This window comes from Acipenser ruthenus, chromosome 2, assembly GCF_902713425.1.
Source record: "Acipenser ruthenus chromosome 2, fAciRut3.2 maternal haplotype, whole genome shotgun sequence".
Lineage (NCBI taxonomy): Eukaryota > Metazoa > Chordata > Actinopteri > Acipenseriformes > Acipenseridae > Acipenser > Acipenser ruthenus.
The window spans coordinates 12,208,142-12,234,223 of NC_081190.1; the positions used below are offsets into that span (position 1 = coordinate 12,208,142).

The 26,082-nt window shown below is 41.0% G+C and overlaps 1 protein-coding gene across 4 annotated transcripts in view; it reads left to right on the plus strand.

The window, feature by feature from the left end:
• LOC117403781 (WD repeat and FYVE domain-containing protein 3) overlaps nt 1-26,082 on the plus strand; it is a 104,273-nt gene that overhangs the window by 44,124 nt on the left and 34,067 nt on the right. For 3 of the 4 annotated variants that reach the window (XM_058989513.1, XM_058989503.1, XM_058989508.1), the window contains exons 13-36: nt 2,341-2,424; nt 3,029-3,209; nt 3,582-3,796; nt 4,450-4,562; nt 4,893-5,121; nt 7,602-7,702; nt 8,548-8,766; nt 9,366-9,547; nt 10,208-10,439; nt 12,663-12,823; nt 13,244-13,355; nt 14,407-14,597; nt 15,322-15,474; nt 16,063-16,136; nt 16,520-16,681; nt 17,469-17,563; nt 18,062-18,182; nt 18,723-18,940; nt 19,436-19,626; nt 20,625-20,759; nt 21,166-21,345; nt 22,768-23,001; nt 23,414-23,513; nt 25,374-25,534. In XM_058989513.1, coding sequence (XP_058845496.1) covers nt 2,341-2,424; nt 3,029-3,209; nt 3,582-3,796; nt 4,450-4,562; nt 4,893-5,121; nt 7,602-7,702; nt 8,548-8,766; nt 9,366-9,547; nt 10,208-10,439; nt 12,663-12,823; nt 13,244-13,355; nt 14,407-14,597; nt 15,322-15,474; nt 16,063-16,136; nt 16,520-16,681; nt 17,469-17,563; nt 18,062-18,182; nt 18,723-18,940; nt 19,436-19,626; nt 20,625-20,759; nt 21,166-21,345; nt 22,768-23,001; nt 23,414-23,513; nt 25,374-25,534 — 3,844 coding nt within the window. The remainder of the gene's footprint in view (nt 1-2,340; nt 2,425-3,028; nt 3,210-3,581; nt 3,797-4,449; nt 4,563-4,892; nt 5,122-7,601; nt 7,703-8,547; nt 8,767-9,365; nt 9,548-10,207; nt 10,440-12,662; nt 12,824-13,243; nt 13,356-14,406; nt 14,598-15,321; nt 15,475-16,062; nt 16,137-16,519; nt 16,682-17,468; nt 17,564-18,061; nt 18,183-18,722; nt 18,941-19,435; nt 19,627-20,624; nt 20,760-21,165; nt 21,346-22,767; nt 23,002-23,413; nt 23,514-25,373; nt 25,535-26,082) is intronic. The other variant, XM_058989520.1, reaches the window with a different exon arrangement.

A 26,082-nucleotide genomic window follows, 5' to 3' on the forward strand; every position in this document is an offset into this window, starting at 1 on the left:
TTCACAAAAGCTCCCATTTGTAGTTTTACATGTGAATTACGGTAAAATAACCTTGGCAAAATGGATGTCTAGTTGGGTTTACATTTTTGCACCAAATGATTCAGGCATACGGTATAAAATCACTTAAATCCTCTCATCACTAATATGAAGTGTGAAGTAATCAAGCCTCTGGTTGGGAAGGACTTTCTTTTTCTGACAGCCCTTCGCTCTACTTGGAGTCTGCACAGTCCAGTAGACTTGGCATTGCCTCCACTCTGTGTGTCTGTCATGTCTAATGCATGCACTGCTATGATGTTCAGACAGCCCTTCGCTCTACTTGGAGTCTGCACAGTCCAGTAGGCATAAGAACATAAGAAAGTTTACAAACAAGAGGAGGCCATTCAGCCCATCTTGCTTGTTTGGTTGTTAGTAGCTTATTGATCCCAGAATCTCATCAAGCAGCTTCTTGAAGGATCCCAGGGTGTCAGCTTCAACAACATTATTGGGGAGTTGGTTCCAGACTCCCACAATTCTCTCTGTAAAAAAGTGCCTCCTATTTTCTGTTCTGAATGCCCCTTTATCTAATCTCCATTTGTGATCCCAGGTCCTTGTTTTTTTTTCAGGTCGAAAAAGTCCCCTGGGTCGACATTGTCAATACGTTTTAGAATTTTGAATGCTTGAATCAGATTGCAGCGTAGTCTTCTTTGTTCAAGACTGAACAGATTAAATTATTTTAGCCTGTCTGCATATGACATGCCTTTTATAACCAGAATAATTCTGGTAGCTCTTCTTTCCACTGTTTCTAGAGCAGCAATATCCTTTTTGTAGCAAGGTGACCAGAACTGAACACAATATTCTAGATGAGGTCTTACTAATGCATTGTAAAGTTTTAACATTACTTCCCTTGATTTAAATTCAACACTTCTCACAATATATCCAAGCATCTTGTTAGCCTTTTTTATAGGTTCCCCACATTGTCTAGATGAAGACATTTTGAGTCAACATAAACTCCTAGATCTTTTTCATAGATTCCTTCTTCAATTTCAGTATCTCCCATATGGTATTTATAATGCACATTTTTATTGCCTGCGTACCGTACCTTACACTTTTCTCTATTCAATGTCATTCGCCCAGTTCTGAATGCTGTCTAGATCATTTTGAATGACCTTTGCTGCTGCAACAGTGTTTGCCTCTCCTTTTTCTGTCGTCTGCAAATTTAACAAGTTTGCTTACTATACCAGAATCTAAGTCATTAATGTCGATTACGAATAGCAGAGGACCTAATACTGATCCATGTGGTACTCCACTGGTTACCTTGCTTCATTTTGAGGTTTCTCTTCTAATCAGTACTTTCTGTTTTCAACATGTTAACCACTCCCTGTGCATGCATTTCCTTGAATCCCTACTGCGTTCAGTTTGAGAATTAATCTTTTATGCAGGACTTTGTCAAAAGCTTTCTGGAAATCTAAATAAACCATGTCATATGCTTTGCAATTATCCATTGTCAATGTTGCATCCTTAAAAAAATCAAGCAGGTTAGTTAGACACGATATCTCTTTCCTAAAACCATGCGGATTGTCTCCCAGGATACTGTTACCATATAGGTAATTTTCCATTTTGGATCTTATTATAGTTTCCATAAGTTTACATATAATAGAAGTCAGGCTTATTGGTCTATAGTTATCTGGTTTGGTTTTGTCTCTTTTTGTGGATCAGTATTACGTTTGTTTATTTTAAGAGGTCCTAGTCCCTTTAACACTTCTGCCTCTGTTATGCTAAAGTTATTTAAAACTGGATAGGAACAGGTCGACATGTGGGGCATGTTGTCCATATCCTCCTTTTGTAAAAACTTGTGAAAAGTAATCATTTAGTATATTATATTGTATTGTTATTTCTTTTCTCTTCTTCAATGTTTTTGCCATTTGTATCTCTTTGACATTTTACTTCCTCTTTGAATGTATATTGAATATATATTTTTTAATTGATGTGTTAAACCATTTTGGCCATTTTGTTTTAGATTTTGATTTGTCCACTTTTGGGATGTAATTGTTTTGCGCCTCTAGAACTACATTTTTGAAAAACAACCATCCTTTTTCTGCGGATGTTTTCTCTGTTTTACTCCTGTTATTCTCAGTTTCATTCCTTCATAGTTTGCCTTTTTAAAATTGTAAACCTTTGTTTTAGTCGTTCCTTTTTGCCTCCACTGTTTGTGTCTGTCATGTGTAATGCATGCACTGCTACGGTGTTCTTTCTCGTGTGTGTATTCTTGCTCTTCTCTGATACTAACGAGCTTCCTGCCTCTTGTTTTCTCTCCTAACCTCTCATGTTGATTGGCTGTGATCTGCTGTCTTGTGTATCTAGTCGTGCTGAGCAGGTGCCTCCTTGCCTGACACACGAGACCTCCCTCCCCTCCCCATGGGGGACCCCAGCTCTGCCCAGGAAAAGGTACTGCCCCGGGCTCACCGCTTTCTTTCTGTTCACGTTGAGCCCGTTTCTTTAAGCCTTTTTACTGTGTCATCTCTTTTGAATCCTTCTGCTTTCTTATACTTTGTGTTATAAAGTAAGACTGCTTTTGTATGAAATGTCTGTTTGAAATGGCTTTGCTGTGCGTTCCAGCGCTTGTCACGGCTTGCATTGCATTGCTGGATGTATTTTTAACACTCAGTGGTAGCCCTGCAATGGAAAAAACATTCCAGTAACAGCACTTGTTGCTCACCATTCTGGATTTTGCTTTAGGAGTTTGCATTGCAGGTGTCACCTTCTATTAGAAGAAAAACAGTCTAGAAAAGGAGTCATTCAGAACGATTATAAAGACATGTTGCTATCTGGTTTAAGTTTGTGAGTTCTTAGTAGTAACGTGGTTTGTTCAATTTAAGACATTAATGAAACTGAATGTATTTCAATTAAGTAAAATGCATTCATATATAGAACTCATGTAGAAACAGCATCCCATCGTTTGAACAGAATGAAATTCCCAAAGTGTTATTTGAAGTGTGGTGTGTGAAGTACAGCCCTGTTTATGCTCCAGTGTTCCTCTGTGCTCCTCCAGACACGGCTATCACTTAGTGTCGGCCCCGGGGCCCGTCCTTCCTCTGAAGCAAGTCACTGAGCTGAAGCTGCACTCTGGAGATGCACCCCTGCACTCCCCTGATGCTGTCGTCATCCACCCTGGAGCGGTGCTGGCCATGCTGGACCTCCTGCCCTCTGTCAGCTGTGACACCCAACCCGAGGTATGAGCCGAGTGCACACACCCACCTGAGCTTACTGCTTTAGAATTAGAACACAACTAGTAAAAACCCTTTTCTGGAAAGGCCCTTGTCTTCTCAGTCACAGTGACTGGTCTGAATCCTGGTCTCTCTTGATGAGTAAACTTCATTTATCAACCCAATATTATTGAGAGTTCTTGCTGGAAGTGGATGTGTCACTATGCTGTCTCTATCTCTTGTATATTCTCAGATGTGTTCTTTATAAAGTGCATGATGTCTCTCTCTTGTATGTTTTCAGATGTGTTCTTTGTAAAGTGCATGATGTCTCTCTCTTGTATATTCTCAGATGTGTTCATTGTAAAGTGCATGCTGTCTCTGTCTCTTGTATATTCTCAGCACGCCCTGGACCTCCAGCTGGCAGTGGCTAACATCTTGCAGCTGCTGGTTCACACAGAGAGGAATCAGCAGATGCTGTGTGAGGCAGCCCTTCACTCCAGACTGCTCCAGCGGTGCAGTGCTGCCCTGGCTGACGAGGACCACCCCCTCCACCCCCCACTGCAGAGGATGTTCGAGAGGCTGGTCTCGCAGGCCTTGCAGCCCATGGTCCTGAGGTACTCCTTATCTGCACAGCTTGTAGGTTACAGAGGCTCAGGAACAGCTGAGCCCTACTGAAAGTTAAACAACGTGCTGTGTTAAATATTCATTGATTGTGCGCTCTGTAGAAGCTGCCAGCTTGATCTCTTATAAACTGAGAAGTTCTTTGTAAGATACCACAACTGTTTTTTTGCATTATAGTACCTTTTTTAAAAATAATAAAAAAAGGCAATAGTGCTGTGAAGGCATCTCCAGAGTAACTTTCACATCATCAGCTTCTCAATGTCAGGCTGGCTTGGCTTGTTAACTGTAAACCGTGCTTAGAAAGAGAAGAAGCTGCACGATCTATTGATCTCTTCAATATGTAACGAACACTATTTATATGAGATGTGAGTTTAGATGAGACGCTTGGTTTTAAACAGTTCATTTCATTAATATCAGTGTATTGAGGGTCCTATAGGTGGTGGTTATAAAATCTGCTTTGATGTTTTTGGTGACCTTTATTACTGTTTTAAACAATACAAATGAAATCATCACTACAAATACTGTGGGATTGTCGTTCTGGTATCAATGACCTGTCTGTGTAACGAACAACCCATTTCCACAGAGTACAATGAATCTCAATTGCTTTGTATTAACACAGTGAGTCTTTGTGTTGTGTTTTAACAAGGGAATTTCTCCGCCTGGGAAATCCGTTGAACTGTGGTGCCTGGGACAAGAAGCTATTGAAACAGTACCGAGTCCACAAGCCCAGTTCTGTATGGTATGAAGCTGAAATGAGAAGTAAGTTGTGTACTCTTGGACTGTTTTGCTATCTTGTTGTCTTGTTACAAATCTAGCTCTTACTTCCACGTGAACAAAGTGCAGTGTTAGGCCTGATGTTTGGGTCCAGTGTCTGTTCTGAAGTGTATTTATTAATGACATCCAATTGTAGCTGTTCCTACTGGATACTTTTCTGGAATAGATAAAACTAATTAATCAAACACTGATGTCACATTCTCCGAAGAGCAACATGGAAATGTGTTGAACCCCCTATTAAAAAGATCAGTGGTTCATTTTAAATGTATAAAGATTAATGTCAGTATGGATTTCAATGAATTTCTCTTCCTCCAGACAGTATGACCTTGTCCATGGAGGGCCCGGACAGCGTGTTCGCTGTGAATGAAGATAATAACCACTATAGGATAAGCAGGAGTCTGGTGAGGTCAGCAGAAGGAAGCACAGTGCCTCTGACCAGAGTGAAGTGCCTGGTCTCCATGACAACCCCACATGATATCAGGCTTCACGGCTCAGCAGTCACCCCGGCCTTTGTGGAGTTTGACACGTCTCTGGAAGGGTTTGGGTGAGCTGCTGTTCTCTGCTTCTGCATGTACACGTGTGAGAAAAGGAGATGCATGTTGTAATACAAGAAGCTTCTGAATGCCGTGCAGAACATTCATGATAGAGGCACACATGCATAATATTCATAATAGAGGCACACATGCATAATATTCACAACATTCATGTGGTCCAAAAATAATAAACCTCTTATCGGAATTCCAAGATCCAATAGAAATGGAGCGTAGGTAGGGCTGGCAGAGTTCAAAGGTTATGTTGTCAAATGATTTCAATGCAATGAGGAAGGCGGCTCAGTCCCGGCAGTTAGGATTCTCCAGACTTGTAAAGAAGCTCACTGCCAGGTAAAGATATTCAGAGAAAATGATCACTCAGTATTGGAACAACAGAACCCAGAACCACTCTGAACCATTGAAAACAATGCAAGTTACAGTATTAGAACAGAACCACTCTGAACCATTGAAAACAATGCAAGTTACAGTACTGGAACAGAACCACTCTGAACCATTGAAAACAATGCAAGTTACAGTACTGGAACAGAACCACTCTGAACCATTGAAAACAATGCAAGTTACAGTACTGGAACAGAACCACTCTGAACAATTGAAAACAATGCAAGTTACAATACTGGAACAGAACCACTCTGAACCATTGAAAACAATGCAAGTTACATTTGTAGCTTTACTAAATTCCACCCACATCCCGCAAGGGGTATTTGAGACTTCATTTCTGCACACAGTAAATACTGTACCATTTACATTTTTCATATATTTATAAAATCCTCATTAGTCAATAAAGTATTGCCTCAAACTGCTTGCATATGAATACTGTGAGAGACCAGTAACATGATTGACAGAGGCATGTCTTTTACTAAGACAGCGAGCTCACATCATATGATGACATACTGTATCTCTGCAGCACAGGGCATGTATGGGGCACAGTGTGCATTTATACAGTGCATGTTTTGTGCTGGTTCTCAGGACCTGCCTTCCTGTTTGACAGCCAGTTTCAGTCGTTTATTCATGCGAGCGGAGGAGACTAAAGGAAGTATAGCTCACAGCTCCACTCTGAGAGTTAGGGCTCCACAAGGCATTAGCAGGTTATGAGACTGGAAATGAACGGGCGCTTCTTTTACTTCCTTTCGTACTGTTACAATATTAGAAAGCGCAAGTGTTGCTGTAAACTTGAGTTTGTTCCTTTTAAATGCTCAAACAGACACATAGACATGTGTTATCGTTTTTATTTTTTACAGGGCCTTTACAGTATTTTTAGTTTTTTGTAATCGATACAAATCAAATATTGCCAGTGTGAACGACTGCTATTGATCTTACAGAATTACTTGAAAGCATCACGTACAGTAGTCATTTGTGGTCCATTTGTTGAAGGAAGCGTCAGTTAAACATTTCTTTCTCAATGTTCTGAACAAGCCTCTATTTTGGGATGTCACTGTCTTTGTAAACACCCTGTGATTTGTCTAAAAGAAGGAACGATCAACACACCACCTCCCCTGTTGCCAGCTTGCAGCAGCTCATCCGGAGGACAGCACCCCCTATTGAATTTGGTTTTCTGTTACCGCATCATTGTGTTCTCTAGGGCTTATTCTGTGCCTCCATCAGAACTCAGCACTGCATGTGTGGATACACCACAAGTGACTGCATGCCAGCCCAATATTTAATTTCTTACTTGTGTAATACCCTGCTCTATGTGTTCACTGTTGCTCATCCTTCTTAGTTACTTGTTTAACAGGCCTATCTAGTAGTAGTAGTAGGAGTCGTACTAGTAGTCGTAGTATTAGTAGTTTTTATTGTCTTACTTCAGAAATTCATTTTGGTTAGAAAAAAGCCAATTTTTGCTGGAGTATAATGAGCTGATCAGACAATAATCCAGGATCATTGGGAACACACACAGTGAGCAGAGAACAATCAGAATCATTGGAAACACACACAGTGAGCAGAGAACAATCAGAATCATTGGAAACACACACAATGAGCAGAGAACAATCAGAATCATTGGAAACACACACAGTGAGCAGAGAACAATCAGAATCATTGGAAACACACACAGTGAGTAGAGAACAATCAGAATCATTGGAAACACACACAGTGAGTAGAGAACAATCAGAATCATTGGAAACACACACAGTGAGCAGAGAACAATCAGAATCATTGGAAACACACACAATGAGCAGAGAACAATCAGAATCATTGGAAACACACACAGTGAGCAGAGAACAATCAGAATCATTGGAAACACACACAGTGAGCAGAGAACATTCAGAATCATTGGGAACACACACAGTGAGCAGAGAACAATCAGAATCATTGGAAACACACACAGTGAGCAGAGAACAATCAGAATCATTGGGAACACACACAGTGAGCCAATAAACAAGCAAGAGGAGAAATGTGAAACTCTGCATGACGTTCAGTCTTTTACCTGCAGTTGTTCTGCTTGCCTCTGTATTTCAATTTCTCCTTTTCCCCTCAGCTGCCTCTTCATGCCAAGTTTGGCTCCACATAATGCTCCTTCGAATAATATCCCTGCATCTGGAGTCAGTGATGGGGCTGTTGTCAGTGGAATAGGAAATGGTATGTTTGATTATGCTCTTGATATTCCATGCATAATGATGCACTCATTGGGTAGAATGTGCTTGACGTTTTGAATGCTGATGGCTTTTTGTAATTATTGTTCATTTATTGTACCCTACTAATATTATCAAGTATAATACCGCTGGTGAAATAGATTTGCCAGATTTGCCACACAAATAACTGGTTTTAAATGTTGGTTCTATGGTACTTTTATCATGTTTCTTAAACTCAGTGTCTTCAGATCAGATTGTATTCATTCTAGACACTGTTAAATTGTCACTTCAAATATGTCACATTGTATTTGTCTGAGGTTAATGTTAAGACCGCTGCATGATGTCATCAATAGTTTATGAACTGACACCAGCCTGCATTCTTAGTAGTGTGACATGAAAGAGTAAATGGAAGGTTTTCAGCTGACAAAATCCTCTTGAAATGTCTGTAAGTGGAGATTTATATATAGACTGCAGCTTGAGATTTTCTGGCCTACATTTAAAGGTCACATGGTTGAAAATGTACAATTTCATTTTTATGAATATAAAACCAGTAGGGGTGTACTTTTGAATGCATTACCAACAAAACTAAAACTAAAATAGTTTATTGATGTTCTATTTCCTATGTGAAGTTTAAATGAAGGATAACCCTGATTTAAGTGTGTCTTGTGCTACTGGGACATCCTGTCCTTAAATATTTTTTGAAACTTCCTGACTGCTCCAAACAGGGTAAAAAAATAAAAAAAAAGAATATATGTTGATATAACATATTTTATTAAAGAAGCAAAAGAATGGTCCCCATGTCGTTGTTTCTTCTTTATTCCTCTGCACTTTGCTCTTCTTTCTTGTGTGTAGGTGAAAGGCTGTTCCCACCTCCGTCTGGCCTAACCTACACCTCGTGGTTTTGCATTGAGCGCTTCAGCACTCCTCCTAATCACCACCCTGTGCGGCTCCTCACTGTGGTGCGAAGGGCCTCCTCCTCAGAGCAGCACTACGTGTGCCTGGCCATCGTCCTCTCCGCAAAGGACAGGTCCCTCACCGTGTCCACCAAAGAGGAGCTGCTGCACAATTATGGCAAGTGCTGATGAATTGTAAAGGACTGGAAGGAACAGTATTTCTTTCTTCAATTAATATAAGCACATTAAGCAATTTATATGATTTGTTCTGGTTGTTTTTTCATTCCTCAAATGTTTCCTCAGATTTTCAGAATACTGTGTGACTGCTAGCTGGTTGATAATAGCTTTCAAGTTAGTTGCTACTGGATATTGTGCAATCATTGTGTTACTGTCACACTTGTACTTTGCTTGAACAAAAGTTATTGTATTTCTTGCTCTTATTGTATTACTTGTATTGTAACACTTGAAATGTATTTGCTTACGATTGTAAGTCTCCCTGGATAAGGGCGTCTGCTAAGAAATAAATAATAATAATAATAATAATAATAATAATAATACTGTGTCCCCTAATTCTGTGATAGAGATGCTCGGGTAGCTCCTGTCCTAACACTCTGATAGAGGGGCTCGGGTATCTCCTGTCCTAACACACTGATAGAGGGGCTCGCGTATCTCCTGTCCCCTAACACTCAAATAGAGATGCTCGGGTATGTCCTAACACTCTGATAGAGGGCTCAGGTTTGTCTGATATGTTCTTGTTTTGTTTTCTTCTCTTCATAGTTGATGACTTCAGCGAGGAATCCTCTTTCTACGAGATCCTTCCCTGCTGTGCTCGTTTCCGCTGTGGTGACCTCATTAGTGAGGCGCAGTGGCATCACCTAGTGTTGGTGATGAGTAAGGGCATGCTGAAGAACAGCACAGCCACACTCTACATCGATGGGCAGCTGGTAAACACTGTCAAGGTATGTCTAAGGAAATGGGGTTAGGGGGTTTGAAGGGTTAATATTTATACTTTCTTTAACCCTTTCAGCACTGGGATCACATATACTGTCAATCCCTCCCCCACCCCCAAGACATTAGCTAAATAGTGGCACTCGAATAAAAGCTGCACCTTGCTGGCTTTAAAACCCCATTACAAAAGGGGTGTGCTAAAGCATTTCATATTTATGAGAATGGGTGTACATGAAGGCATTGATGAATTGGAGGAAGTACATCTGAAGAGTAGAGCAATCATTGCAGCTAAAGAGTGTCATCTTCTGTGCACAGGAAACATTTAAAACAAATGAGTTCCCAATTAAAACAAAACGACAGAGTTATTGGATTGTATACGTTCCTCTTAGTTGTGACTTTTACATTCCTCTAGAGAAACGCGGATCCAGTCCTGATTAATTTTGAGACATTCTTTAGGTAGTTATTAGCAGTGTCTGAATTGTGTGCTCTTTGGAATATCTATTCAGTCAGTCAGTCTGTTCCTGTCCCTCTGTCAGTGTGTCACACTTACATTTTCACATGTACAGGCGATAGATGCAGATCTGCATTAAAAGACAATTGTATTTACAAACATGGCTGGGAAATATGTTACTAACATGTGTTTTCAATGCATTCTCTGTGTGTGTGTCCAGCTCCACTATGTCCACAGCAGCCCTGGAGGCTCTGGCTCCACAAATCCCCCGGTGGTCAGCACGGTGTACTGCTATGTCGGCTCTCCCCCTGCCCAGCGCCAGCTCTCCACACTGGTGTGGCGCCTCGGACCCACACTCTTCCTGGAGGACGTCCTGCCTGCTTCCAGCGTCTCCACCATTTATGAACTGGGACCAAACTACGCCGGGAGCTTCCAAGCAGTCTACCTCCCAGGTAACTTCAACTTCTCTTTCTTCATTTATTTTAACAAAAATTTTTGTAATGCAAGCCTGCATTAGCCTTGGGTTACACTCCTTCAATACTACAGACCTCATATTTACTGCAGAGGAATTCTCTTCACATTTATATAGGGGTTGGAATTCTGTTTATTTAAATTACACTGAATACCAAAAACTGTTTGATTGTACAATTTGATAAGTATCTTGACGAACCTAACCTATGTAATTTTTAAAGTTAATCATACAAATTATTTTCTCTAATGGGGAATTAGTTCATGAATACATTCCTTGTTTTGAAGGGAAAGATTGTTCCCCCATTTGTAATCATTTCATCATGATTGGTGGACTACCGCCATGGGCTGTAGAGGGCGCTGTAGCTCCATTACCTCCCTGTATGTTACAATCACACAATTTCTGTTATTTGTCTATGTAAAAACTCCTATTAGTTTCAGGGAGGTTTTATGGAAAGTAACAGACATGCTCACACTCTCAGAAGCAGAAGTGAAACAGTTCTTGCACTCATTGTTAAACAGAAAGATGAGGAAATACAATAATGAGCATTTAAAACCACCAAACACAGTCCATTGAAAACGGTAACATACACCACACCCAAGCTTCGCTGGTAAAGCCTTCAACAGCATGGCATGAATCTTCACTAACTGCAGCACTCAACAGCATGGCATGAATCTTCACTAACTGCAGCCCTCAACAGCATGGCATGCGTCTTCACTATCTATCTATCTATCTATCTATCTAAAGGCTAGAAGAGATTTTTTTTTTTTATCTGACCCCATATGAGGTCGCCCTGCAAGAAAGGGTTAATTACTCAACATCCAATGAAGGTGTAACTTCACACCATGGAGTAGAAATCCACATGTGGGGTATATGTGAAACATTGACAATTACACCCATCTTGTTTGCTGTGTGTTTTTTTTTTTACTAAAACTTTGTGAAAGTTTGATTTGCATAAATATTAAAAACTGTTCACAAAGATTCAATATTGTTTTTAATCAACATGTAATTGCCAGTTGTCACTGATGAAACTATGTAGCAGTTATGATGGTAATGAGGCATGCTTACGTAAGCAGTAGATTGGAACCTTTCCAATTACTGTAGAACAGCACATGTGTAATAATGTGTTCATCCCCCAAAGTAAAGTGCACAGCCACTGCACTGATCCAATGTGGCATGAAGCATCACAGGTTGTGTGTTTGGGCAGAATGCAGCTCGATATGAAAGGGTTCTGCCCCTGTCAGCATGTCCACACACCATGGATTTCAACACCAGTGCTTCACACCTCTCACTGAGGAGCATGGCTGATACTACGAATAGCTAACTGAGTGCTGTATTGTATGAAAGGTGATTTTGAGTTGGAGAGGTGTCCTGGTGATTTGACATTTCATTTTGTTGTACAATTAAGTAATGGGTATTGCTGACTGTCCAGAATATTGCATGATCAATTCTAAATCTCACAATCAGGTAGCTGTCCTTTAAAAGCCAACAGGACTTTATTTTTAGAATCTTGAAACTTGCTATAAATGGCTGTAAAGCATCCAAGCTGGTGGTATTAATATTATTATTATTATTATTATTATTATTATTATTATTATTATTATTTGTAAGATCCTCTGCAGAGCTCATCACCTGTATATAATTGAGCTTTTCTCATGTTATAATTATTATTTATTATTATTAATAATAATAATAATAATAATAATTATTATTATTATAATTCATTTCTTAGCAGACGCCCTTATCCAGGGCGACTTACAATTGTTACAAGATATCACATTATACAGATATCACATTATTTTTACATACAATTACCCATTTATACAGTTGGGTTTTTACTGGAGCTTTTGTAGTACAATTAAGTAATGGTAAAGTACCTTGCTCAAGGGTACAACAGCAGTGTCCCCCACTGGGGATTGAACCCACAACCCTCCGGTCAAGAGTCCTGAGCCCTAACCACTACTCCACACTGCTGCCCGTAATAAGTGTAAGATCCTCTGCAGAGCTCATCATCTGTATATAATTGAGCTTGGCTCATGTTTATAATAAGTGTAAGATCCTCTGTAGAGCTCATCACCTGTATACAATTGAACTTGTATATTAATTGACAGTAATGCTTCACTAATTCCACAGCACTTTATTGTATTAATGCTGCATTGTTAGTGTGGAATGTGTGTGAGACCTTGTGACACGTTCCTCTTTGCAGGTAAAGACTCCAAGGCTGAAGCTGCTGCCCCCTGCCCTGTGGCCCTGGTGCCTGAGGAGAAGGTTTCCTTTGGGCTCTCTGCACTCTCTGTGTCTGCGCTCACTGTGGCCAAGATCAGGAAAGTGTACAACAAGCTGGACGGCAAAGCCATCGCTAAGCAGGTGAGCACTCGCTTGCACTGTAAGAGAGTTTTACAGGTAGTTTGTGAACTGGACCAACATAGTATTGTGAATGATTTTGAATCCACATCAATTCAATGTACTGTCTATGCCTGGATTAAACCTGCATCATTGGCGAGGATATAACAATTCCAGGCTTTTCATTCTGCTTACAAATTACCAGCATTGCTGTAATGCGTTTTACATACTGGTATCATTTGGACTGAGACTAGTTTTAATTAGGTGCTTTTAGTATATTTGTGTACATTTTAATATATTTTTAAGTAGACTGCAGTAACAATTCATAAAGCTATCATGTTGTTAAAAGCCTTGTTAATATAATTGAATGTTAAACCGATACAGCAGCAGCAGTTGTTGTTGTTGTTGTTGTTGATCTAATAATTTTCTGATTGACTTCCCCAGCTGACCGTTTCCTCCCATGAAAATGCTACCCCAGTCAAGCTGTTGCACAACTCTGCAGGGCATCTAAATGGACCAGCGCGCACTATTGGGGCTGCCGTCATTGGGTACCTAGGTATGTAGCTGGGCTGCACCGACAGTTCAATGCACAGCCTGTATTAATATAAGAGTGACACACTGGGCTGCACTGACAGCTCAATGCACAGCCTGTATTAATATAAGGGTGACACACTGGGCTGCACCGACAGTTCAATGCACAGCTTGTATTAATATAAGAGTGACACACTGAGCTGCACCGACAGCTCAATGCACAGCCTGTATTAATATAAGGGTGACACACTGGGCTGCACCGACAGTTCAATGCACAGCTTGTATTAATATAAGAGTGACACACTGGGCTGCACCGACAGTTCAATGCACAGCTTGTATTAATATAAGAGTGACACACTGGGCTGCACCGACAGCTCAATGCACAGCTTGTATTAATATAAGAGTGACACACTGGGCTGCACCGACAGTTCAATGCACAGCTTGTATTAATATAAGAGTGACACACTGGGCTGCACCGACAGTTCAATGCACAGCTTGTATTAATATAAGAGTGACACACTGGGCTGCACCGACAGCTCAATGCACAGCTTGTATTAATATAAGAGTGACACACTGGGCTGCACTGACAGCTCAATGCACAGCCTGTATTAATATAAGAGTGACACACTGGGCTGCACTGACAGCTCAATGCACAGCTTGTATTAATATAAGAGTGACACACTGGGCTGCACTGACAGCTCAATGCACAGCTTGTATTAATATAAGGGTGACACACTGGGCTGCACCGACAGTTCAATGCACAGCTTGTATTAATATAAGAGTGACACACTGGGCTGCACTGACAGCTCAATGCACAGCCTGTATTAATATAAGGGTGACACACTGGGCTGCACCGACAGCTCAATGCACAGCCTGTATTAATATAAGGGTGACACACTGAGCTGCACCGACAGCTCAATGCACAGCCTGTATTAATATAAGAGTGACACACTGAGCTGCACCGACAGCTCAATGCACAGCCTGTATTAATAGTATATATATATATATATATATATATATATATACAGTAAGCTGATGCAAAGAGTAGTAGCACAAAACATTTTTTCTCTTATTAGGAGTGAGAGAATTTGTTCCTAAACCAGTTGCAACGAACCTGCAGTATATCGGGGGAGCTGCAGCCACCCTTGGCCTGGTTGCCATGGCATCGGATGTTGAGGGACTGTATGCTGCAGTAAAAGCTCTGGTGTGTGTGGTGAAGAGCAACTCTCTGGCCAGCAAGGAGATGGAAAGAATCAAAGGCTATCAGGTACCAGCATGCAGGACCCACATGGAAATATGTGCCACACGGCTTGCAGAGTATACAGATGGAAATGTATATTCAGTAGAAATCATATCTGTAAAAAACATATTTAAGATACAGCTGTGACATTAATGATCAGACAAGTATGGATATTCATCTTTGATCTTCCTAGAACATGGTAATCGTCATTACCAAAATCCCTGGCACAACATTGTCTCAGTTTCACTGTGACTTTGATACGTTTACCCCTTTAGCCCCAAACTGACATAGCAGATCAGGGTAGAATTTAACGTTGGAGTGTACATATGACTGGTGATAAAAGACATCTCCAGTCAGTGTTTAGATTACTTATTATTTATCATTTAGTCATTTAGCAGAGGCTTTTATCCAAAACAACTTACAGAGACCTGGGGGTGAACTGTGCATCACAGCTGCTGCTGCAGAGTCACTTACGCTAGAACCTCGGTTTTACGTCTCATCCGAAGAACGGAGCACAAGGAGGTTAATTGACTTGCTCAGGGTCACACACAGTGAGTTAGTGGCTGAGCTGGGATTGAATCGGGAACCTGTGTTTGATTTTACCAGGAATCTTCCCTGAGCCATCCTGTCCTTCTGCACACTGGGGGATGGACTAAGAGTGGGATTTGTACTGAATAGCTTTTGTTCCTGTTGTTGTTTTAGGTCCTCCTTTAAATGGTGTTTCTTTGTTTATTTGTACGTGCAATTCCAGTTACTTGCAATGCTGCTGAAGAAGAAACGCCCCCTTCTGAACAGCCATATTCTCCATCTCACCTTCTCCCTGGTGGGTACAGTGGACAGCGGCCATGAGACCTCCATCATTCCTAATTCCACTGCCTTCCAAGATCTGCTCTGTGATTTTGAGGTAAGTTCTGTATCCTTCAGTCTGCACAGACAGCGTTCTAACTGCCTCTTACCAGTACCATACAGAACTGCAGTATTTACTGAACCCCACTGCTTGAGATGCATTTAGGCCACAGTCGGGAAAGCCTCCTATTGAGCAGCACCACGTCCTGTAGCACCTGCCATTCCTCGATGTCCTGGCCAGGGCAACCTAGCAAGTGAGATCTGCAGGGATTACAATGCAGGATGCTGGGTCAGCAGAGTGAATCTCGCACTGTCAGTTTCTGTGTGATTTATGATCCAAATAAGCTTCCATTTCCATCTGTGGAAGACTGCGCCGTTGAACTCTTGACTTGTTCATGCTCTACTCAATCAGAGGCAGATGTTTAAAGTGTAGTCTTAGTCTGGGTAGCACGATTGCAGCTGAGAGGAATTATGTGAGCCCTTGCCCCACTCGAGATGAAATGTTTGTTCTTGCTGTACTATGCTGTAGAGTAACCCCCCTATTTGATTGTGAGTGTGATGACAGTGAGTGGGATGCACATCTCTCTGTGTAGTGATGGTGGCTCACTGTATTGCCTGTATAACGATTGCACTCTGCTGCTTGCAGGTCTGGCTTCATGCTCCATATGAACTGCACCTGTCCTTGTTTGAGCACTTCACTGAACTTCTTACAGAATCAAGGTCAGATTCCAGCCTTTATCATTCAGGTTATAGTATTTAAAAGGGCCAACATGTTTAATATATTGTTAAGAGCTATCAGTAAAGCATTGTCTGATATTGTGACACACAGCATGTTTTTGAAGAAAGGATGAATAAAGGACAATCGCATCTGAATTGTGTCTGTTCTGTAGCCTTACAGAGAGCAGATACGTTTGTGTCGTATGAATTCTATTAAGTATGTATACAAATGCCTTGACGTTTTTTAAAAGAAAATACTTTCTTGAGAGCATATTTACCAGGGTCAAAAGGAATGGAAGAAATTATCCAATTTGTTTTGTGTTTGTTGTGTTTGAGTGTGCCTGTGCTTTGAAAGCCTGTGTAATACATGTATTTTACCTTCACAGTGAGGCAGATAAAAATGCCAAGTTACTGAGAGAGTTCCAGCTGATCCCCAAGTTGCTGCTCACGCTAAGAGATACCTCCCTGTCCCAGCCCACCATTGCAGCCATCAGTAATGTGCTCAGTCTTCTGCTCCAGGGCTTTCCAAACAGCAATGATGTACTCAGGTACTCCCAATCACCTCCCATAAGGAAAGTGCCACAGGGTACCTAATAACAGTGGTGAGCAACACTCTGTAATAACTCAGATGTTCTAGTACATGTGAATCGGATAACAGGTCAAGTATCCAGTGTTTCAGACACAGCGCAGTACTGTGTTCTAGTATATGTGAATCAGGCAAGGGCATGTGGTAATACATGCTGTACACCTGCTCTTTTCATCCTCTAATCCTAAGGCCTCCTTAGAGTGCACTTTATAGATCAGATATAAAGAATCCATTGGGATCTGCTAGAGATAGCACATGCTGATCCTCAATCATACATGATCCCACAGATTCAGGGGTATGATGAAGGCTTGGATAAACAGCCTCAGTAAGCCATGAGGTCAGTAAGAAACTACTTCGTGTCACAGTAGCCAAAGCCCTGCTTGATCTGTTTTCGTTCTCCATGTTGACAGACATGTTTCATGTCTTTTGTGATGCAGATTTATTTTTGGTGTATTTCCACAGCCTCCTGTGTTTTTGTTTCCCACCACATACCTGCACCAAACTCCTGGGGACTGAAATATCCATTATAGACTTTGACATGGGTTAGAAGTGAATCATTCATGTGATCTGTGAAAGCTTCTTTGCATCATGCTGTGGGTCGAAAGACCCATGGAACAGGTTGCACAATTACAACCATCGAATACAGAGCTTTTATCACAGTCCTTACCTTTAGAAATGCTTCAAAACAATGTGATCATTACTTGCAAATTGAATATGAACTATGTTGCTGCTTCTTTGTGAATCTACAGGTTTGGTCAGTTCATTTCCTCAACACTGCCCACCTTTGCAGTCTGTGAAAAGTTTGTGGTAATGGAGGTCAAAAACGATGAAATGGTAGATGGAGGTAAGCTCTTGAATTACTACAGAACTGCACAGAACTAATCTTAACATATAGATGGAGGTAAACTCTTCAGTATTACTGCAGAACTAATCTTAAAATATAGATGGAGGTAAACTCTTCAGTATTACTGCAGAACTGCACAGAACTAATCTTAACAGATAGATGGAGCTAAACTCTTGAGAATGACTTCAGAACTGGACTGAACAATCATAACACTAACGCTGCAGGCAGAACATGCTTTTCCTATATCACAGATTGTTATTCCTATATGACAGATTGCTCTACTTGCCATGTGAACTGTATTATCTCATTCATTAAAGTTTGTATTCAAATGATCTTCATAACTTATCTAGAAAGCCATCGAGAAGCTTTGGCTAGTGGCATGAGTTTACCGTTTGTATATTCTGAAGCTGTACCTTATTGTTGATGTGATTTCTAAAAGGAAGTTTTATCGCTAACATGAAATATGCTTTATTTCATGAATGTGCTTTTTCTCCTCAGGAAATGAAGATGATTTTGGGGGGCTTCTTTCTGCTAACCTCATCTTGTTAAGGAACTGTCTGCTGGACATCTTACTGAAACTGCTGTTCACCTCGAAGGAGAAGGTCACTGTTAATGCACAGTAAGTGAGACCCGAGGTCTTGGGCTTCACCCATCTTCACCCATCTGCATCCATCAGTATTAAAAATTGAAATCATTTCACACACGCTCACACACTGACACACGCTCACACACTGACACATACACACACGCACACACACGCTCACTCACACACACGCTCACACACATGCATGCACGCACACACACACACACACACAAAGGTTTTCATTAACAACGTGAATGCTGTGCAGTAGCACATTTTTGGTAGAACCTTAACGTTTTACTGATTTCTTACACTTTCTGACGTTACTGTTAAAATGCACGTGATCTCACTCTGCCTGCCTGAACATTAAGTCTGTTTTTGGTCCATGTTAAAGACTGTATTGTTATAAGATGTGGGACAGAAAAGGGTACCGTAAGCAATATATTCAATGTGAATTAGGTTAATACAAATACACTTGTGTGCACTTGACTTGCTGCCTGTAACCCTGCATACTCTAGTTCCTAGAGCTCCTTGTAACAGACCAGGAACACACATTGCTAGCCTGTCTGTCCTGTGCAGAGCCTGTGAGGACCTGGTGAAGATCCTGGGTTTCGATTGGCTCCTGATGTTCATGGAGGAGCATCTTCACTCCAGCACAGTCACCGCTGCCATGAGGATCCTCGCAGTCCTGCTCAGCAACCAGCCCAATCTCACCCGCTTCAAGGAGGGGCTCACAGGGGGAGGCTGGCTGGACCACACCGACTCTGTGCTTACCAACAAGATCGGCACTGTACTAGGTAGGGATGCACAAACACAATGCAAACTTACTGCTGTGGCTTATTTCTGTTACCCTCTTTAATTGAGTGGGTTGTAACTTAGCATGCAGTGGCGTCTGTAACGGAAGGCCACTTCGTTGCTTAAGAAATTAAGACTGAAAGGTTGATTGATTGATCTGCAGACAAATGTTGGAGGCATGTCTTATGTATCCACATGGCTAACTTACAGAGACCATACTCTTCGAAGCAAAGGGAGCAGTTTCTGCCCTTTTAAACTTCTGTGCCAACTGTGATGTGAGTTACTGTTCACTGAGGATTCAAGGTTTCTGTTATTGCTTTGCTGTACACTGATGAAGGTCTTGACTTCTTACCAGAGTATTTCATTGTACAGTGTATAAAGCAGAACAATACTGAGTTCATTGCTGTATTTTCATCTACCGTGTGTTGCGCTCTTGGTAAAGTGAATGCCTGTGGCGTTTTGCATGTCATTCTTTTTGGCTTGTTTTTCAAACCCAGGTTTCAATGTTGGTAGAAGTGCAGGTGGTAGATCCACAGTGCGGGAGATTAACCGCGATGCTTGTCACTTCCCGGGCTTCCCTGTTCTTCAGACCTTCTTACCCAAACATACCAACGTCCCCGAGCTGTACTTCCTGTTGATGGCCCTGTTCCTGCAGCAGCCAGTCGCTGAGCTGCCTGGGAACCTGCAGGTAACTGTCAGGACAGTCCGGTTTATTTAACTCTGCTGCTTTGTTTCTTGTTGTGCATTGCATTGATACACATACACTACTATATTCTCATGATCAATAATCCCTTTCTTCATAAATGATCAATAATCCCTTGATTCATAAGAATGCTTGTTAAAGAATTCTAAATGCTAACAGCTGTCTTTTTTTGACATTTTTCCCCAATCTTAGGATTTCATTCTTGCATGAAGAGCTCAAGGGTTTTTCATAGTAAAGCTGAAATCCAAGGTCATTAATATGTTAAAATAAACCTTACTGCCAAAGATGATGCTATTATGGTAAACAATGGCAATATGCACATGAGTACTGTCTAAAAGAATTAAGAAGATTTGATTTGGACAGAATTTCACAACTATTGGTGTCCTGAAGAATTCACATACATTATGCCAAAAATAAAATACAAAATGTAAATGATGAGTTTTAAATGATTTTATTACTAGAAATACTAAGAAAAATAACATAAAACAGAACTACTGGAATCAATACCTGCCTTATCTTTCATCTCTCTGTGTTCATCAATACCTGCCTTATCTTTCATCTCTCTCTCCGTGCATCAATACGTGCCTTATCTTTCATCTGTCTCTCAATACCTGCCTTATCTTTCATCTCTCTCTGTGTGCATGCATGTCGATGGTGGTCCTGGATACAGTATGTGCTTAGGGGGTTAATAAAACTTGGTTTGAATCCATTTCTATTCTCTTTTGCTCAGTAAAAAATGATTTTGCTTTCATTGTTCCAAAGCTTTAATCCCAGAGAATCAGGCAGCATCTGTAAATAAGACCCTTAGTGCTGCCTCATTGCAGGGGATATCAGACACTCATATTGGAGCTGAATTATAAAGCATTTCAGCGCCAATAAATGTATTGCTGTCCTATGTATTTACTGACAAGCTAATGCTTCATAAATATGGCCAGTGCTAAGTTACACCAATCAGTTTTCATTAAGTAGCATTTTCTTTGTAGTTTGATCTAGACTCCATCTGGACATTTATTTTTGGAGTTCCTGCTTCCAGTGGACCTGCGGTGGGATCGATTCATAATGTTTGCACTGAGGCTGCCTTCTTACTGCTCGGGATGCTCAGAAGCATGCTCAATCTAGTAAGTGTGCTGCTTGCAGAGGTGTGCCGTGTACAGATGGGAAACACTCTTCTAGTTCAGGAGCATGCTCAATCTAGTAAGTGTGCTGCTTGCAGGGGTGTGCCATGTACAGATGGGAAACACTCTTCTAGTTCAGGAGCATGCTCAATCTAGTAAGTGTGCTGCTTGCAGGGGTGTGCAGTGTACAGATAGGAAACACTTAAATATATTTGTTAACAAAACATTTTTTTTACTATCTGCATATGTATAAATCCACCTAAAACCAAGGCTTGTGATTACTAGACAAGCCCCTTTTTAACAGAGGGAATGTTTATTTAGCATCTCTATCCCTTAGAAGACAGCAGTTTAAATGTTCAGTGCTGGTGTCGCAGTTCTGTTTCCAATCCTGCTTGTGTGTGTTTTGCAGCCATGGCAGTCTGAGGAGGAGGGGTCCTGGCTGCGGGAGTACCCAGTCACTCTCATGCAGTTCTTCCGGTATCTCTATCACAATGTTCCAGATCTAGCTCCAATGTGGATCAGCCCCGAATTCCTCTGTTCGCTGGCAGCCACAGTCTTCCCTTTCAACATCCGGCCCTATTCAGAGATGGTACACAATTTAAATTGAAATGTCTTTAGAAATATTGGTGTATTGTTAAATATGTTATCTGCTCATTATCCAGCCTGTTGGTATTAACCCTCATCTATTAACTGTCCTGTGTGGGGACTCGCTGTGATGAGGAGAAAAAAACATAATTGGACATTCCAAATTGGGGGAAAAATAAATAAATATAAATAATAATTGGTCACTGTAACAGGGCGAGCAGCCCTGTATATTGTTTGTTTATTTATTTTTAGATCGGGGTCTCCCCCTCCGCCCCTGTGCAGATTGTTTTGTATTGTTTATTTATTTTTAGTGTATTGTATTTATGTCGGCGAGCGCCGTATGTTTTGTTTTGATTAAATGACGGCGTAGCGCCGTGTTATTGTTTTGTTTATTTTTAAAACGTGTCCTGGCAGAGGCGAGATCGGTGCTCGTCCTCTGCCAGGTGTAATGAAAAATACTCGTGCAGAAGGTGGCCATCTCCCGAATTAATTAAGTGATTAATTTAGTTGCTAATCGGGAGATGGTCACCTGAATATAAAAAGCCTGCAGCTCTCCAGTTCAGGGTGGGTGTTTGGAGTAGAGAGACGGAGAGCGAGAGGATTAAAACGAAACTAACAGTAAACAGGAACAGTGACGGCGATCTGCCCAGCCTGACCTGTGTTTTTGTGTTAGTGATTTCTTTTTGTTTAATTATTTATTTTGCTCTGTGAGCGAGTGTTTTCTGTTTGAATATTTTATTTATTTTTTTGGATTCATTAAATAAAACGGCGCCCGCGCCACTGCACAATACCTTTTTGTTTTTGGTTGTCCCTTCTTCTGCCGTGACGTCAGACCCTCAGCCATTCCTGCCACAGTCACACTAAATTATTACAAAAAATAAATACTGATAATACCTTCATTTTGAGAGCACAATAAAACCCCTGGTTGAACTCACAAAGCCAATCAGTTATGCTTCAAATATACATTGACTGGCTAATGAATGAGAGAATGGATTTAATAGGACCCTTGACTCCCAGCACATTGTTTGAGTGGAGACAGGTGTCTATATCCTTCATGACCTACTTGCAACCATAGTTGATCTTTCCATTGGCAGCTTTCTGCAAACGTTGCTATTCTAGGATGTCTTAATGGACACAATGGTGAGTGCAGCTGCTGCACTGAGGGGAAAGATGTGCTATCACTGTCATGCAGCTTCTGAAGGCACTGAAATCTCTAAAGATGTGCTCCCAGTATCATGCAGTTCTGAAGGCAAACTTGCTGCTTACACATGAGGCTTTCTCAACTCCTGTATAAGTATGTCTAGTGGATTCAGTAATGTGACCACATGTATGATTTTCAGTTTGCACTTGCATGCGCTGCTCTTAGACAGACAGAGTTTCCTAAGGGTTACATTATTTATTGTTGTTGTTGTTTGTCTCTCCTCAGGTCAGTGATCTAGATGATGAAGTTGGCTCTCCTGCAGAAGAGTTTAAAACCTTCACTGCCGACACTGGCATGAACCGCAGCCAGTCTGAATACTGCAATGTGGGGTCAAAGACCTACCTGACCAACCACCCGGCCAAGAAGTATGTGTTTGACTTCATGAGGGTCCTCATCATGGACAACCTCTGCTTGACACCAGCCAGCAAGCAGACTCCCATTATTGACCTTCTGCTGGAGGTGAGGAGCTATATCAGCCTTCTATGGTTTTTTTTTCTGGAATCAGATCCTTTTAAGGTGTCCCGTTTTCTTCTGCAACTCATTGTGGGAATAAACTCCTTTGGAAATGACTGATGAGGTGTTTCAGAGGGTTAGTTGAACTTGAACAATTTATTTAAAAGAAAACAGAATGCTCTTTACTTGACATCAAGAAAGGACCGTGTGTACACAGGGATATGAAGTAAACTGTGTGTCATACTTTTATGGGGACCCACTAGTCAAGTTGTTACGAACTCGCGAAGGACATTATTTAGCAAGTTTATCAGAATCCTGGGGTATATTTACAACAGTGGTGGGAATGCATGTTAGGGACACTTTTTATTGTTATTATTTTTGTATTGTTGTTTTTAATAAATGTGTTCTTTTTTGGAAGGCTTCACCAGAAAGGTCAACTAGAACCCAACAGAAAGAGTTTCAGACTTCCATTGTGGACAGTGTGATGGAGCACCTGCTCGCCGCTGAGGTCCTGCTGGGTAAGAATTCACTGTGATCTCTAGTGTAGTGCACTCAGGATATACTGCAATATATTAAGAATTCAGTGTGATCTCTGGCGTAGTGCACTCAGGATATACTGCAATATATTAAGAATTCACTGTGATCTCTGGTGTAGTGCACTGACAGGATATACTGCAATACATGAATAATTCACTGTGATCTCTGGAGTAGTGCACTCACAGGATGTACTGCAATATAGTAAGAATTCAGTGTGATCTCTGGTGTAGTGCACTGACAGGATATACTACAATATATTAATAATTCACTGTGATCTCTGGTGTAGTGCACTCAGGATATACTGCAATATATTAAGAATTCAGTGTGATCTCTGGCGTAGTGCACTCAGGATATACTGCAATATATTAAGAATTCACTGTGATCTCTGGTGTAGTGCACTGACAGGATATACTGCAATACATGAATAATTCACTGTGATCTCTGGAGTAGTGCACTCACAGGATGTACTGCAATATAGTAAGAATTCAGTGTGATCTCTGGTGTAGTGCACTGACAGGATATACTACAATATATTAATAATTCACTGTGATCTCTGGAGTAGTGCACTCACAGGATGTACTACAATGTGTTTGTGTTCTATTCTTGTTTAACCATAGCCAGGAAAGTAAACATTGACTCCAGCGGGGGGCTTAGGTCAGCCAGGATGTCCTCGGCTCACTGCGCACCAGCGACCCCTGTAGTCTGGCCCGGCGCTTGCGGGCTTGCCTGTAAGTTGCCCGAGAGCTGCGTTGTCCTCCGACGCTGTAGCTCTTGGATGGCTGCATCGTGAGTCCGCAGTGTGAAAAAAAGCGGTCGGCTGACGGCACACGCTTCAGAGGACAGCGTGTGTTCGTCTTCGCCCTCCCGTGTCAGCGCAGGGGTGGTAGCGGTGAGCTGATCCTAAAAATAATTGGCCATTTCCAAAATTGGGAGAAAATAATAAAAATAATTGGCAACAACTAAATTAAAAAAAAAAAAGAAAAGAAAAGGACATTTGTATTTGTTGAAATTCCGAGACCTGATATTTGCCTCTTTTGCTGAAGGAAAAACATGTTTTTATCAGTGTTGTTTTTCTTCTATTGAACTGATAGCTGTGATAAATTAAAATACATTATATAGCTATCACACATATGCAACAGATAGCATTATTCTAAAATATGAATACTCCATTGTCTCTATTGTTTTCTTAAACTTTGCAGAATAAAATGTACTTCTTCTATAATACAGGTGTCACCAAATTAAAGAGAGATGTATCCTGCCTCTAGGAAGCTTACTTAGATATTTTTTAAAGAAGGAAGGTAAAATGAAACGCGGATGTGATTTCTTTTTTTTGTAATTGTTGAAGAGAATAATTCCAACGGTACCTGTATGAGTCATTCTTGTTAGACTAACCTCTTCACACAGTGGGAGTGATGATTCAGACGAGGATAGTCGCCAGTTCGTTTTACAACAGTCAGTGGATAAACCCACCCCCAATTTCCTGATTGGTTGCAAATATGAATGTTGACTGTTCAGTAATTCTCCAGTTTTACATGGCGCTGTACAGCTGCTTGTTAATGCTGTTGGTCGTTCAACCTTTGCTCTAGTTACATCAAGTGTCATTGTACTGTGATAAGTTAGATATGGTAACACAGCAGCCTGTATGAAAATACAATATTCTGTGTGCTCGGGAAATAAAACGGGATGAGATAGCATCTCAAGAAAGGTTCTAGGGACACTGGGACCAGTCTTCCAAAAGTGGGACTTTAGTCATTAATAAAACCATGAATAATATCTGTGTGTGCTGATTGTACTGCAGTATCTGTGAAGTGTTCTAATTGATCTTTCCCATCCTCTTTCAGGGGAAGATGCCTCTCTGCCCATCACGAGTGGAGGAAGTTACCAGGTCCTGGTGAACAATGTGTTTTATTTCACTCAGCGAGTCGTGGACAAACTGTGGCAGGGCATGTTCAACAGGGAGTCCAAGGTGGTCGTAGACTTCATCATTCAGCTCATTGGACAGGTATGAAGTTTCTTGTAGTGGGTGTGAGGGAATGCATTCAGCTGATTGGACAGCTAGGAAGCTTCTTGCCGACAGCTGTATTTAAGGAATGCTTTTGCATTCGTGGATGACCCGAATGCAGCCAGCAAAGCTAGTCCTGTTCCTTTGTAATTTATTTTCTTGCAGTAATAGAGTTAATTACTGTTAATAAAGTGCAGTGTCCTACAGTATGCATATTGTATTATATTTTCTTTTTAAGAGAGCATTTAATCTACATATCTGGGATCAATAATTTAAAGTTAATATCAGAAGATTCACAGATAATAGTCTTTACAAAGTTCTGCAGACACCTCTTTACACTCTCCCTGTGACACATTTAACAAAAGGCTCATTTCAGAAAATCTGGCACATCAACTACAAATCTGTCCATTTACAAACCGGACTTTGAGTTTGGAAGCTGGGTTCCCAGTGTCCAATCGTGCTTTGGGGGTGGGGCACATCTTTCAGTAACAGGTCTGACTGGAAAGTTATCAGCAACAGCAGTCCCCAGAAATAGTTGGAAAATTTGT